At 35.2% G+C, this 16,092-nt stretch overlaps 1 protein-coding gene across 1 annotated transcript in view; it reads left to right on the top strand.

Annotated features, from left to right (window-relative positions):
- SPATA5 (spermatogenesis associated 5) overlaps positions 1-16,092 on the top strand; it is a 370,207-nt gene that overhangs the window by 91,257 nt on the left and 262,858 nt on the right. The window contains exons 12-13 of the mRNA XM_030313115.1: positions 5,265-5,318; positions 7,405-7,484. Coding sequence (XP_030168975.1) covers positions 5,265-5,318; positions 7,405-7,484 — 134 coding nt within the window. The remainder of the gene's footprint in view (positions 1-5,264; positions 5,319-7,404; positions 7,485-16,092) is intronic.

Below are 16,092 nucleotides of genomic sequence, written 5' to 3'. Positions count from 1 at the left end.
TGTTTTATTTTTATTTTTTTTATTTTTATTTTTTATTTTTTATTATGAAATTTATTGTCAAATTGGTTTCCATACAACACCCAGTGCTCATCCCAACAGGTGCCTCCCTCAATACCCATCACCCATCCACCCCTCCCTCCCACCCCCCATAAACCCTCAGTTTGTTCTCAGTTTTTAGGACTCTCTTATGTTTTGGCTCCCTCCCTCTAGCAGCTTGTTTTAATCTAGCCCTTTAGTTAAGTATAAATTTTATATTTTTAATGAGAGGTTAAAAGAAAAAGAAAAATGTGACACAGGCCGTATGTAGCCCACAGAGCCTAAAATATTTATTGTCTGGCTCTTTATATGTTGTCTTTCTTAATTCCACAATACTTGAGAAATGCCTTCAAGTTTATTTACCTCCCTGCTGGCTGTAAGTGTAAGTTTTGTGTTCCTATCACATAGTCTAACCTGTGTATAAAAACAAGCTTATAAAATGATTTGGTATTAAGTTGTTGCTGTTTCTTCAAAGTCCTTCAAAATGTGAAAACATTCTGCTTCAGCATAACCAATATTTCATCGTCTTCATTGAAGTTAAATCTATTTGGGACTGCATTATTTAAGAAATTAAGATACTTCAGTCATCAGTGTTAAGATTAGAATCGTGAATCGTGTTCTATTTTTGGGGAAATAAGCTTAGAAACAACTTCATTGTGTAAACGTGATTGCTTGGAGACAATTTAAGTACTAATGTATAAACAATCGGTATACCAATTATAAAATTTAGTCATCAAAAGCACTGTCCCAAGCAAGTTTTCTTAATAATGTGTTTGCTTACAGATGGTTTATATGTTCCCTGGTTTATGGTGGATTTCAGTCTGCGATATAGAAGTAAAAATACCTTATATGTTAGATGATATTTTATAATATGTCATACTTAAGCTTTTAATACATCTGCCCCTAATTAGCCTCAAACACTAATTTTTTTAGATCTGTTACTCTGAAATAATTTTGAAAAGATTATTTTTAAAGAGGAAAATAGACATAAGTAGAGGAGAGGTTTTTTTGTTTTGTTTTTTAGGGAACCAATTAACTTTGTTAATGTTATATAAAATTTACTCATGCATAATCCTCGATTAATAAAAAAAATCAGGTAGAAAGATAGGACTGTCTCTCTCGTTACTTAAGGATTTCGGTGTTGATGCTATCAAATAACTCAACTGAACCTGACTAATGGCAGTATCTTTGGGGCAGCTGGTTTTGGTCACCTGAACATTGAGATACTCTTCCTATTCTTTTCTTATTCTTATCCTTGACTATTCCACCCTGATCTCCATATGTTTTAATGTACTCGTTTGTTACCATATTTCAGTATTTTTGAAGCACCCATTGTGGAGGTAAGTATACAAAAACAGTATTAAAGATTGTCTCCTTTTTCATCAGGCATATTTACACCCATAATTTTTTGTTCAATTGTCCCTTCTGTCTTCTTTTGGATTAGTCAAATGTATTCTGTTATCCTCTCTTATCTCCCCTATTTTCTTAATAGCTAAACTTCTTTGTTTTACTTTAAGAAAAATACTTGCTCTAGGTTTATAGTCTTATAGTCTATATATAGACTTAGTTTGTAGTCTACCTTGGAATTATACTATGCTACTTTATATATATAGTAAGATTCTTAAAATTTACTTTCCTTTGTGTTATATTTGTTCTATAGTTTATCTCTGCATGTGTATAAATCCCACAATATATTATTACTTTTGCTTTAGATGGTCAGTTATCTTTTATTTTTAGATGTTTATTTATTTATTTTGAGAGACAGCACAACCAGGGGAGGGTCAGAGGGAGAGAGAATCCCAAGCAGGCTCCATGCTGCCAGCACAGAGCCTGACGTGGGGCTCGATCTCATGAACTTTGAGATGGTTACCTGAGCCGAAATCAAGAGTCAGACATTTAACCCACTGAGCCACCCAGGTGCCCCACAATGGTCAATCGTCTTTTCAAGAAATTAATGAGAAAAGGAGGATGTTATATTTAGCCACATAGCCACATTTCCAACATTCTTCATTTCTTTGTATTTGATACACATTCCCCTCTGGTTTAAGAACTTCCTTTGACAATCTTGTAGTGGAGATTTACTGATGATAATTTCCTTCAGCTTTTGTTTATCTGATACAGTCCTTTATTTGCCTGCAGTTTTTTTTTTGTTGTTGTTGTTAACATTTATTTATTTTTGAGACAGAGAGAGACAGAGCATGAACAGGGGAGGGGCAGAGAGAGAGGGAGACACGGAATCTGAAACAGGCTCCAGGCTCTGAGCTGTCAGCACAGAGCCCGACGTGGGGCTCGAACTCACGGACTGTGAGATTGTGACCTGAGCCGAAGTCGGACGCTTAACCGACCGAGCCACCCATTGCCTGCAGTTTTTAAGGCTATGCTATTCTAGCTTCACAATTGTTTTTTTTGCAGTACTTTTGCTCTGATATCACCTGGCTTATATTGTTTTGAATGAGAAGCCAGTAGTGATTCTTTTGTTTATTTGTAATGTGTCTTTATATTCTCTGACTTCTCTTTAAGATTTTATCTTTATTGCTGGTTTCCAATAACTTGATGTACTTGGTATAATTTTTTTCCCCATTATATTTGAGATTTGTTGAACCTTTTAGATCTGTGGTTTCATTGATTTTATCAAATTTGTGTATATTTTTGTCTGTCTCCTTAAGCTTTTTTCTTGATCTCCAATTAGACTTGTTTTAAATCTTTTTATATGGTTATACAGATTCCCTTAGTCATTTTTATTCAGTCTTTTTTGTTTCTGTGCTTCAGTTTGAATAGTTGCTCTGTCTTCAAGTTTACTGATTTTTCACTGCTGCAGTTATTGTATTTATAATACCTGGTCTGCTAATTTTATCATTTCTATTATTTCTGGGCCTAAGAATATTGAATCTTTTTAAACTTAAATATTTCTGTCTGTGGATCAAGTTGGGGTTTTTTTCTTCTTCTTTTTTTTTTTTTTTGAACTCTCTAAACTTTATAGAAAGTTTGCAGGAGTAGTCACAAATAATTTTGTTTTTCTTTAAAGCATTTGAGATTAATTTGCTGCTGTATGCTCCATTACCCTGAATGCATAGCCATAGTGCAAACCATCAAATTAAAAAAGAACATCATTATTACCGTATAAGTTTTATCACTTGTCCCTGAACTGTCTTTTATGACAGAATGATCTGGTCCATAATCATGTGTTATATTTATTTGTCATGTCTCTTAAGTCTTCTTCAATTGAAAACAGTTTCTCAGTCCTTCCTTTACTTTCATGACATTGACATTTTTGAACATTACAGGTCAGTTATTATGTAAAATATCTCTCAGTTTGGATTTTTCTGATATTTACTCATGCTTCGATTCAGATTTTTCATAGAAATAATGCTATGTTCTTCTCATTGCATCCTATCAAATGATACTTGATTTCAAATTGTCCCATTACTACTAACGTTAACTTTGATTATGATGGTGTCTGCCAAGCTTCTCCACTGTAAAATTACTGTTATCCCCATGAAGTTCATGTTACTTTGTGGATAGTTACATTGAGACTGTATATCTTGTTCCTTAACAAATATTTCATTTATTTATATTAATTTATATCTTCATCGGCTCATGAATTTCCGTGCTATTCAGTGGATCAGCATTCATTTACCAACATTTGTGTTGATGTCTCTATTGTATCACTTTGGCCAGTAGGCTCTTTTAGCCTGGTATTTGTGTGCTTTTGTCAGTTTTACGTCTCTCTGAGCACTTTCTTGCAGTAAGATTTCCAGACTCATTTTGTACTTTGCCTTTCCCAGCCTTGGAATCTGCCATTTCTTTAAGACGCCCTGATGCCTTTTGGTGGAGAATTTGGAAACCAAGTTTTTAAAATTTAAAAGCCGGGCTCTGGGTGCCAGCTGTGCTTATTGCTATTGGGGTATGGCTGTTCTCAGGTTATCTCACAGAACAGAGCTCAGGAATACACACACACACACACACACACACACACACACACACCCCCACACACCCCCCCACACCCCACACACATTTTTATCTATATTTATTTAGCTAAGTATATTGAAAACCTTGAAATTATACTGATAATTCCAATGTCAGTTCAAGATAGCAGAATTTATTCTTATTTTCTTTATTTATATGTTTATAACTCCTCTATTAATAGTGAGAAGCCTGGCTACTATCATCCTTAATTATTTATTTAATCAGTCATTCCAAATAAAATTCCCCTGTATTACCTCTGCTGCTTTTCTTTCAGAACAATCATGTCCCTCACCCACTGACTCCCCAATGACATTTAACATTTTTGAATGTTAACATTTTTTCTTTCTTAAATATGTAAAATATCATATATTGTATGAAAAACAGTGGGCCTTCTTTTTTTATTGCATACTATCTACTTTCTCATGGTACATAGTCCTCACATCACAAGAAGTCATGGGGTATTAAAAACAAAAAAACAAAACCCTGTTGTCCTGAGAACCACAACTGTTCCCTTCAGATACTAGTATGAAGTTTGTTCTATAATGCCAAATGTCCTTCTCAGCTATGGAAACTTTCTCTCAATATGCTCATTTGAATCAACTGGTAAGAGCATGTTTGGCCCTGCATTTTCAGTGTCTAGATGGCCAAGTCAAATGAGAGCAGAGAGCTTGAGAGTGGCATTTGTATAGGCAACACACAGGGACTGTAAGATAATATCATGGATTACATGACTTCCATTCAATTCTTAGGAATTATCATGGAGTCATAAGAAGAGTAGCCCTGAGGTTTTGTTTCTTGTCACAGAGTGCCATTGATCTAGTGGACTGGGTTCCAAAATGACATGTAGACCTACTCGGAACCAGTCTCTGGTTAGACCTGGGAATACTTGGATGGTATCTGTTTGTTGGTCTCCCATATTAGACTGTTCTATCTTCAGTGCCTAGCACTGTGCCTGATACAGAGTAAAAAAAGTATTCATTGATGAATGAATGAAAGACAGATGAAGAAGAGGTTAAACTATTTAGCCACAGCTTTTCCTTTGTACTGATGTCTAGTTTCTGGGACAGAATGGCTTTAATATTTGAGGCATAAATAACACCCAATGTAAATAAGTATGCTATAAAGGAACCAGCTTAATTAAGAGCAGATTTTTATTTTTTCCCTTTTTCCTCTTTTACGTATTCATTTTCTCTTTCATTGAAAGACATATATATGGTTGCATTTTTATAAGGACACTGAACAGTTGTTCTCTTTTCATGCAGGGGCCTGAATTAATGAATAAATACGTTGGTGAATCTGAAAGGGCTGTTAGAGAGGTAAGATGATTATGTCTTTGTGTATGGTTTCATTTTGTTTTGGGTTACTGATTCTGAAATTTCCAAATCAAAATTCTAGTGGTGTATTTTTTCTTTAGGCAAATATTATTTTATTATTTAAAAATACAATTTTGAGGGGCACCTGAGTGGCTCAGTGGTTAACTGTCCAACTTCAGCTCAGGTTATGATCTCATGGTTCATGAGTTCGAGCCATGCTTCGGGCTGTGTGCTGTCAACTCAGAGCCTGGAGCCTGCTTCAGGTTCTGTGTCTCCCTCGCTCTCTGCCCCTCCCCCACTTGTGCTCTGTCTCTCTCTCTCTCTCTAAAAAATAAATAAAAATGTTTTAAAAATTACAGTTTTGATAATCTACAATACTTTGTTTTTGTCTTTAAACATCATCATATTACCAGCCGTTAGTTTTACCAAATAAAGATTGTAACAACTGCCAGAATTTCACTAAAAATGAAAAAAAAGTACATCTGTACTTTTAAGGAATGCTTGATCTCAGAATGAGATTTAAATCCTTTAAATTATGTAGTCCTTTAAATGAAATGAGCTTAGTATAAAAAAATTTCACTTTACTCTCATTTTAATTGTTTTACCTTTGCCTAGTGATTTAGACAGTGCATTCCCCCTCTTCTAAGATTTACAGTTAGTGCTTGATTGTTTTAATTTATTTTTCTTGAGAGAGAGTAGGGGAGGGGCAGAGAGAATCCGAAGTAGGCTCCACACTGTTATTGCAGAGCCTGACATGGGGCTTGATGTCACGAACTGTGAGATCATGACCTGAGCCAAAATCAAGAGTCATCTTAAACAACTGAGCCACCCAGGTGCCTCAAGCCAGCTCCTGATTGATAGGCTACTCATTCATATCGTGGAAGCTACACAACTGGTAAATTCATACAAAATCAGGGCCCTTGGACTTGGGTAACTACAGTAATTTGACCACAGGTTTTGGCTTGCTAAGCAGAGGTTAGTCTGCCTCACACAGACAGCCTGTATTCTTTCAGAAGCTAAGCAAGGACAAGAACACACAAACAGCAATGGAATGGATGGTCTCCAGGAATGGAATGGATGGTCTCCATTTGTGAATACCTGGGTGCCAACCCAAGAGTATTAGAAATTAGAATACTTCATTTTTCATCTGAGAAAAAAATTTTAAGTTACTTTTGTCCTATTTTTTTATTTCTTTAAAATGTAGACAATGGCAGTTGTAGGAAAAAAGGAAATGTTTATTAATAATGTTACGATAACGGTTTTGAATTTTTATGATCATGATCCTTGTGACCAGAAAATGGGGGTCTAGGTTACAGGAAACACACCTTTGGATTTCTTTCTGCCTGTGCTGATTTTTTCTAGGCCATTTCCATATGTTGCCCCCCCCCCCCCATGGCTGTCTGGCCAGTCTCTAACGTTGATAGTCTGATTGACTTCTGATCTAATCAGTCTATGCTCTTTCAAGTTTTTTTTTTTTTAATTTTTTTAATTTTTAAAATTTACATCCACATTAGTTAGCATATAGTGAAACAATTGATTTCAGGGAGTAGATTCCTTAATGTCCCTTACCCATTTAGCCCACCCCCCCTCCCACAGCTCTAGCTCTTCCAAGTTTTGATCATTTTTCTTGTCCTGGCTTTACATCAATCATTACTTTCCCATACTGTCTTCAGAGAAATGAGCAAGGAATGTGGCTTTGGGGTTTATGGGTATTTTATATGCTAAGCTATAACTGATTTTACATGTTTATGGCTTTTCTTTTAAACATGTGTTTATGATAGTTAATAATAGCTGTCATTTACTGAGCTCTTACTATGTTCCAGGCACTGTGCTAAATGCTTTGCATTCTTTTTTTTTTTTTTAATTCAATTCTTAAAATAATTTTCTGAGGCAAGCATTTACCATTATCTCCACTTTATAGATGTGGAAATTGAAGTTTAGAGAAGTAAAGTTACCCGCTGAAGGTTATGATTGGGCTGGTTGACTTGTACATAATAGATTTAGTTCCTAACAGTTTTCAAACTAAAACCCAACTGCAGAGTTTCTGAAGTTTGCTAATCTTTAGTTAACGTGGTACTTTTTTCACCAGATCTTCCGAAAAGCGAGAGCAGTGGCTCCTTCCATTATTTTCTTTGATGAACTTGATGCCTTAGCAGTTGAAAGGGGCAGGTAAGAAATATTTAATAGGACTGCAATTAAATATCAGTGATTACATTGTAGAGGAGATAGTATTTCTTATACAAATTTTATTTATCAATGTATTTGGCCTCCATAAAATAATTTTTAATTCATGTAAGTTTTTTCTTATATCCAACTATTTTATGTTCTCATTTTATAATACTTTCATATACGTTTTTTAGAAGTGTTTTTTAATGTTTATTTATTTTGAGAGAGAGAGACAATGAGCAGGTGAGGGGCAGAGAGTGAGGGAGACACAGAATCCAAAGCAGGCTCCAGGCTCCAAGCTGTCAGCCCAGAGCTGGACATGGGACTTGAACTCACGGACCACAAGATCATGACCTGAGCTGAAGTCTGGCGCTTAACCAACTGACCAGCCAGTGCCCCCATATACCTTTTTTTTTTTTTAAGCATTCATATCCATTTGGGGCATTTGAGTTAATTTTCATAGTTTATTATTTACAGATACCCCTGTTTACAGAGACCCCCCCCCAGCACTGCCTATCAGAATTTTGGTTGTTATAAACGTATGATAAAAACTATAAGCAACACTCCATTAAAAATAATTATACAATACAGTAAAGCCAATTATAATAAAAGATTTTAATACTCTCTAGATTAGATCATGTTTCCTAAAATATAGTTACAATAGAATAAAAATTAGTGTTAATAGTTTTATTCCTGAATCTCAAGCAATAAAGATTATTTATATCATTTCAAATAACGTGTATATATGTATACAGATGTATGTACGTGTATGTGTGTGTATGTATAGGTGCATGCATGCACGTGCACTATTTGCAAGTATGATTTTTTTCCTCTACAAATGTTTACAGGTCCTTTTAAGGATTTTGTGCTGTAAGTACTTCATGTAGAGAATGTTAATGTGTGTGCTTTGTGCATAGCTTCCTGATGTATATATTTATTAGAAAAGTTCTGCTGATGATAATTACAGTGATGGTAGAAGGCACCTTGTAGGTCCCCAATATTAAAGTCTATAAGAGGCATTGGTGCTCTCTTCCTTCCTGAGGAGAGCTGCCTCATGAGATGAGTATAAACTGTCATTAGGAGACTATTATAAGAGGTAGTCTGTCCTACTCTTCACTCTACCCATTCAATATCCTGCAATACCGACCAGTCTTTTTATTTTATGAGTTGAAGTACTTGAATTCTTTTATAACTTCTGAGATGAGATACGACAAAAGGTTACAAATAGCTCAATTTCACCTTTAACTACAAGAGAAGAAAAAGAAGCCTGAGAAGTTTGCTGAAGTAGCATGACCTGCCACATATTTGTGACATCACAGACCTTTTTGGAGCCTAAAAAAGGAATAGGGTAGGATACATTGTTTAAATATGAACCAGATGGGAGGTAGAGTATGTAGCAGAGTTCTCATAAAATGCTTTTGAAATATAGTGGTGTGAGAAACCAGACAAGGCATTTGATAGAAAAATCCTGTTTTTGCAGGCAGTTTGGCCCAGTAGGGATTGGGTGCAAATATATTAAGAGATGCTAATGATTTACAGCCTCCAGATATAATTTCTCCTACTAGTCTTCATCATGTTGTATATTTTTTTTAAAAATTTTTTTTTTTAATTTTTTTTTTCAACGTTTGTTTATTTTTGGGACAGAGAGAGACAGAGCATGAACGGGGGAGGGGCAGAGAGAGAGGGAGACACAGAATCGGAAACAGGCTCCAGGCTCCGAGCCATCAGCCCAGAGCCTGACGCGGGGCTCGAACTCACGGACTGCGAGATCGTGACCTGGCTGAAGTCGGACGCTTAACCGACTGCGCCACCCAGGCGCCCCTCATCATGTTGTATATTTATACCTCCCTCCCTCAGTGGCTTGTTCAAGCTAAATTCAAATAAATTCAATGCTGTTTCCTTTGTATAGAAAAATTTTTGGTCACATTTGTTGACATTTTAGAAAGCAGCAATGAGGCTGATAAGTAAACATAATACTAATGGTCCACTGTAGAGATTTTTGGTTGTACCTTTAGTGCACTAAGACTTTTATAGATTGTGTTTTATAGCCATAAGAATCTCAAAGAGAATGCTATCCTGTTTTCTTGTCTTTGTTGCTAAATTTTGTGATGGGCTAGCATTACCTACAAAGTGATTGTTTTATCTAAGTAGAATGCTGGCACCTAAAAAACTAAAACATACAAAGCCTACACATGTATGTTTTTGTTCTTCAGCTATTTGAATTGTACAGTTTCTAGAACTTTAAAATAAACAGCTATTGATAGATAACGGTATAAAATTCCGAAGGTACTAAACCAATTTTATGCATTGTTAGAGAAATAGAAAACATAGAAAAATTAAAAATTCCATAAACTAGGAGGCATTTCTACATAATATTGTGATATAGAATAGTTATTGCTTTCATTTGTTCAACAGTTTTATGTTTCCTGTGATAACATTCAGATCAAACCCATATGACTAGTTCAGAAATGATAGTGCATGAAAAACTTCTTCTTATCAAGATTTTAATTTCTAAACTTAAGATGTTTAACCAATTGAGCAGAGAATTGATGATATATGCTAGTCCTTATTATCCTGTTTGGTAAATCAATTATTTTGACTATTTGAAGTTACTCAAGTTAGCTATGAAACTGAGATTTGCCGCCAGCAAGCACATTGTAAACAGAGCATAGGTATATTGTTTGCTTAGCTTTAGAAATATTTGTGCTTGTAGAATGAGAGACTTTTCATGCTTATGCAGGTATCTAATGACAACCACTAGTTTCTCCTCCTCCCTATCCCATTTAAGTTTCTTTGAGACTTGAAAAATAAATAAGCCTGATGTCTTTTTCTGTATGCCGATTTAAATTATGGATGTTCTGAATTCATACTGTGAGTTGGAGGAAATGTTATAAGATTCCTTTTACAAAGTGTTTTAGTGATCTGTATAAGATTTGGGAAAATTGAAAATGCTGTTAAGGTAGCAGAGTACTTTGGAAAATAGGTATTATGTCTGGCAGTAAAGCACTGAGGTAGGGAAGGGCTAATAATGATATTAGCTAGTATTCATTTAGTGCATATTATGTACTAGAAACTGTTCTAAGTGTTTTATAGGTAAAGAAAAAACTCACAGAAATGCCCCTGCATTAATGCAAGGTAGGATACTTTACATTTGGCAATTGGCCCCACTACTCTGCCTCACCTCCCAGCTAGCTTAAAAATTTACCCTTTTCAAGGTTGTAGTGGAGAGGAGAGAACAAGCTGGGCAGTAAATCATCAGTCAGCCTTATCTGAGGCAGCAGTCTGGTCCTCAGAAGTGAGTCCCCATATACTATATTCTCTTAGCCCAGTCTCCTCTGATGGAGGCAATGGCCACTGACTAACTGGGAGATGCCTAGAAGAAATTCCTCTGTCTGAGACATTCCATCTAGTTAGGGGATCCTGAATCTTCCTCATTAGATGACATTGATTGCCTGGGCAGAGCAGATATACTCTGAGCCACTTTTCGACTCGACTACCATACCATAGATTCCAGGATTCCAGGTGTAAGTAGTTAACTAACCTTTCAAACTTGTATTTATTGTGCATTTTCTCTGTGACTTACTTTAGTAATGACCTGTTTGTCTAACTGAGCTATTGTTAGATTCCTTTGCAGGCATTCATTCATTCACTTGTTCTGTAAATATTGATTGAATGCTCATTCTGCAGCAGGCTTTATGTTGGGGATAAAACAGTGAACAGGGCCTAGGACAATTTACTTAACCTCTCTATGCCTTTGTTTCTTCATTTGTAAAATGGAGATGGTAGTAGTAACAAATTTTAGGTTGTTAGAATGAAATACACGTAAAGGGCTTGACATAGTGCCTAGCATTTTAGTAAGTGCTTAAAAAACTTTAGTGTTTCTTATAATTTCTTCATAGATATAATAATAATACCTATTATTATTATTTTCATATAGATAGAAATATAGTAATAGACATAGAAATGGATCCTGTCCCAACAGAAATTACATTCTAGTGGGTGACACAGAAACACTTGGGAAATTAGAAAATGTGTTCTGTGGATGGCAGACACTATGGCATTTTGTCAATCTAAGACGCCTTCAGTTGTAAGACAAATTATTATCATAGGTACTCAAGGAAAATGTAGCTTTAAACTGTGATATGGTGCTGAGAAGTCAACAACTCCAAGAGACATTCTGACCTCAGACATTTTAAATATGAAAAAAGTTTGTATCTTAGAGATAGAAAAAAGATAGTATTGTTATTTGGGAGAAAGATGATCTGTTCTGGTTTATAAAAGCGTTGCTGTTAAATAAAAAATGTTCTGGATATTGTTTTATGAATAGAATATAAAAAAGTTTATTAAATACATAGAAAAATGAAAAAGATGAAGTGCAAGTTAAAAGCTGACTGATGGAATAATATCTTCTGTGAGGTATTGGAGAATCTGTGATATTAATAACTACTTTCTTGTATACCTGTTATTGCAATTAATAGTCCAGAATTGGTACTTGGAGTGGTTTGGGAAAAAAGTAAGAAGTTCTGAGCCAGCTTTCATTGAAAGTGAAGGTTCCAGGCTTAGCAGCATTCTAAATTTTAAAATAACAGTCAGAAAATTGAAGAGCCTCCTTTACAGCATATCCAGATTTCAGGTGAATTCAGTGAATACATGACACTAAGCACTGTAGAGGAAATTTTTGCGCACTTCATTTCTCTAAATGACATTCTCAATGAGGGTTATGCATTTTTCTAATGTGATATTTATGGTAGTTTTAAAATTGTCATAAAATCATAAAATTTTGTAGCTGAAAAAGTTCGTAGAAGTCATCTACTGCAACTTTTATTCTTCAGAACAGAAGCCCTTAGATGTTAAGAGAAGAGGCACATAACTCCTTTGTGGTCTAAACAAGACTAGAACTCATGTCTTCTGATTCAGTGCTCTTTGAACTATACTGCTGCTGCCTCTTATACTGTCAGGATTTGAGACAAAAAGTGTGTTTGTATCATATCATATACACATGAGAATAAAGATTCTCATGTATCTAAATATTTAAAGAATATTTCTTTGTGTTTGAGAAACTAACAATAACTGCTTATTACTTTATTTATTTTTTAATTTTATTGAAGATTTATTATGAACTATAAATTTAATTTTATTAACATTTATTCATTTTTGAGAGACAGAGCATGAGCGGGGAAGGGGCATAGAGAGAAAGGGAGACACAGGATCTGAAGCAGGCTCCATGCTCTGAGCTGTCAGCCCAGAGCCCGACGTGGGGCTCAACTCATAAACCACAAAATCATGACCTGAGCTGAAGTCGGACACCCAACCGACTAAGCCACCCAGGCGCCCCTAAATACTTTTAACCACTGTTTTGTAAATCTGTGTTTCAAGTTGCTAAATTAAGTGCCTATTTCCTGGTATGCAGATTTTCCTAATTTATACTTAATTGCCTCAGATATAACGTAGTTTTGACATTTTTAAACTCTTAATATTAAACAGAAATGCTAGGGAAAAGAGCACAAAAGAAGAAATACACAATGAAACACATGTATAGTTTTATAAATTACTTTTTGTTTTGTGTTTTGTCCATGCACTGTGGCTGAATACTATACCATAGATTAAGGTATGACTCTACTTAAATGGTCTGTTGCAGCATTTTATTAGAAATTGGGTCTTATTTTTTGTTGTTGTAGGATACATAGGTCTCTTATTGTAGTTGTCTTTAAAGTGAAAGTTTGCTTGTGTTTTACAAGCACTATGAAAATTATCATAGGTAATGCTTGTGTTCAGAGTAGTATGTGTTTGACTAGCCTTCTTTAGACCTTTTTTTAAGTCTCTTCCAAGCATGAATACTGACTACGTGGGTGTGGGAGGTAGTTTTAAGAGACAAAGTCAGATGCCTACCATTTGGAACTACGTGACATTTAAAAATGTACATTAGAAAAAATTTAGAAATGTAAATTAGAGGGGCACCTGGGTGGCATAGTCAGTTGAGCATCCAACTCTTGGTTTTGGCTCAGGTCATGATCTCATGGTTCATGGGATTGAGCCCCATGTCGGACTCTGTGCTGACAGCACAGAGCCTGCTTGGGATTGTCTCTTTCACTCTCTCTCTGCCCTTCCCCTGCTCACATCCTCTCTCTCTCCCTCCCTCCCTCCCTCTCTCAAAATAAATAAATAAACTTAAAAAAATGTAAATTGGCTACACAAGAGGCTGGTCTATAGTTTAGAAATCATATGAAGGGACAAATGATGGGGCATTTTAATGATTTTATTGAAGGAGTTGAAAAGGAAATGTATGTATTATTTTTGTGACAATTTTAGTATTGAAAAACAAACTGTTTAGTCATTACCATCATGGTAGGAAGATTGCTTTAAGGTAGAGGTTGGCACACTTTTTCTGCACCAGCCTAGTTAGTAATTCTTTTCTTTTCTTTTTAGTCCCATAGTCTCTATCGCAACTATTCATCTCTGCTGCTGTTGTGCAAAAGCAGCCATAGAGAATATGTGATCAAATAAGAAAACAGTTGGTTGGGCAGATTTAGCCTATAGCTATAGTTTATTGACCCGTTTTAAGATACTGTAAATGCCCCTTCAGTCCATGGCACTATATGACTTTTTTTTTTTTTTTTAATTTTTTTTTCAACGTTTATTTATTTTTGGGACAGAGAGAGACAGAGCATGAACGGGGGAGGGGCAGAGAGAGAAGGAGACACAGAATCGGAAACAGGCTCCAGGCTCTGAGCCATCAGCCCAGAGCCTGACGCGGGGCTCGAACTCACAGACCGCGAGATCGTGACCTGGCTGAAGTCGGACGCTTAACCGACTGCGCCACCCAGGCGCCCCATATATGACTTTTGAATAGAAATAATTTAGAAAAGGGGCTTGACTTCTGAAGGGAAAAGAGAATTAATGTTTTAGGAAAGCCTAGCTTCAATATTTTCTACAGCTGAACATCTTTTTTCCATTGTTGCCTATCTCTAGCAGATAATAAAATTTTATAAAATCATTTCATTATGTTATTGATTACACATTTGTTTTTAAACTTTTCCTTGGAGTTGGTTTTGATTTCCTAGGATGTCAGTTTTATGGTTTTTGTTTCCTACTGCAGCTTTGAAAGTCAGCCAAGAATATTTCTCAGCCCATAAAACATTTTCACTATGCTATTCTGTAGCTAGCTCTCAATGATCTGTGGAAATAAAAGGCAAAGACAGCTTGGGTAATGGGAATCCAAAGAATTTCCTTCACCTAATCATCAACATTAAATATAGCCACCATTTCCTCCTATAACAAATAGCAAATTGGACGAGTAGGAGTTTAACTTCTTTCTGTTTAGAACTGCCAATTGGAGGTGTCAGTAATGTTTCTGAATTTGATTATTTATTAAAAATATTGAAATAACTTTACCTGAGTGCTATACAATACCAACACAGGATATAGAATTTTAAAACTAGAAGGATCTACATATGTATTTCCTAATTCACTTCCCTCATTCATACATGCCAGTAATTATGAAATCTTCAAGGGAACAACAATGTCTTCATCCTCTTATCTTGGGTGTCTAGCACAATGCCTAGCAAAGAAGCACTCAGACGTTTATTTTTTAATAAGGGAATGAAGACTCTGAGAAACTAGAGATTAGGTTCATTTAGCTTGTTGTTAGCGGAGTCTGACTTCACTATATTTTAGCATCCTTTGTAAACCAATTTTCTTTTAAAATTAAACACTGAGACTGTCTTTTGGATATTTGTTACTTGCCTTATGTTTATAGAAGCACCATCATCTTCATTATAAAGAACCATTTGTAAGCTTTGGAATACATTCAACTGTCAGCTCTAAAAAATAATTAACTGACATGCTAAATGATACTTTTTTCAAAATATTTCTATAGTTTTTATACACACTAACTCTGAAAGTGGGTCTGGACTCACAAAATTTGTCAGTTGTGCTAAGGATACACAAAGATATTCTTTATAATGTACCTGATAGCAGCGTAATCAGATGGTAACAAAGGATAGCAACAATAATGAAGATCATACTTTTTAGGTCACTGAGAAGACATTTTAAAAAAGATCCTTGACATCCTTGGTTTACTAATTCATTTTGTAGAAAGGTTACCCTCTGCCCAGAAGGCCATTCAGTCAGACTTATTTTATTGTAATCACACTTATTTTATTGTAATCCAACTTATTTTAATCAAGTCTTTTCTCAAGTAAGCAAGCACTCAAATCACTGGGTCCCAAAATCCTGGATATCTGTAGCTATATTTAGAGCATATAAAGGAAGATCCTGAATCAGTATCCACCCCTCCCCACCTCCAAAAAAAGCAAAATTCATTTAGAAGACAAACAAAAGAGAGTAGGAAAAAAGATGAAGAAAACTTCTTTTGGTATAGATCCAAGAAATCAAACAAGTAGAGATTTTCTTGTCATTAGTCTGTTTCTTGATCCAAGCATTTCTGCATTTGAGAAAACAATCTTATGAGTATATTATATTTGTTTTAGAAGGTTTTCTATTCTTTTAAAAATTATTTTTAAAATTAAAAAATATATCTGAAAAGTATAAAAATATTATCTGGAAATTTTAGCTATTCAAAATAAATCATTCCTTGAGGATTCTGAGGAGC

The sequence above is a fragment of the Lynx canadensis genome, chromosome B1 (genome assembly GCF_007474595.2).
Source record: "Lynx canadensis isolate LIC74 chromosome B1, mLynCan4.pri.v2, whole genome shotgun sequence".
Taxonomy (NCBI): domain Eukaryota; kingdom Metazoa; phylum Chordata; class Mammalia; order Carnivora; family Felidae; genus Lynx; species Lynx canadensis.
This window is presented reverse-complemented; position numbering and strand designations above follow the sequence as displayed.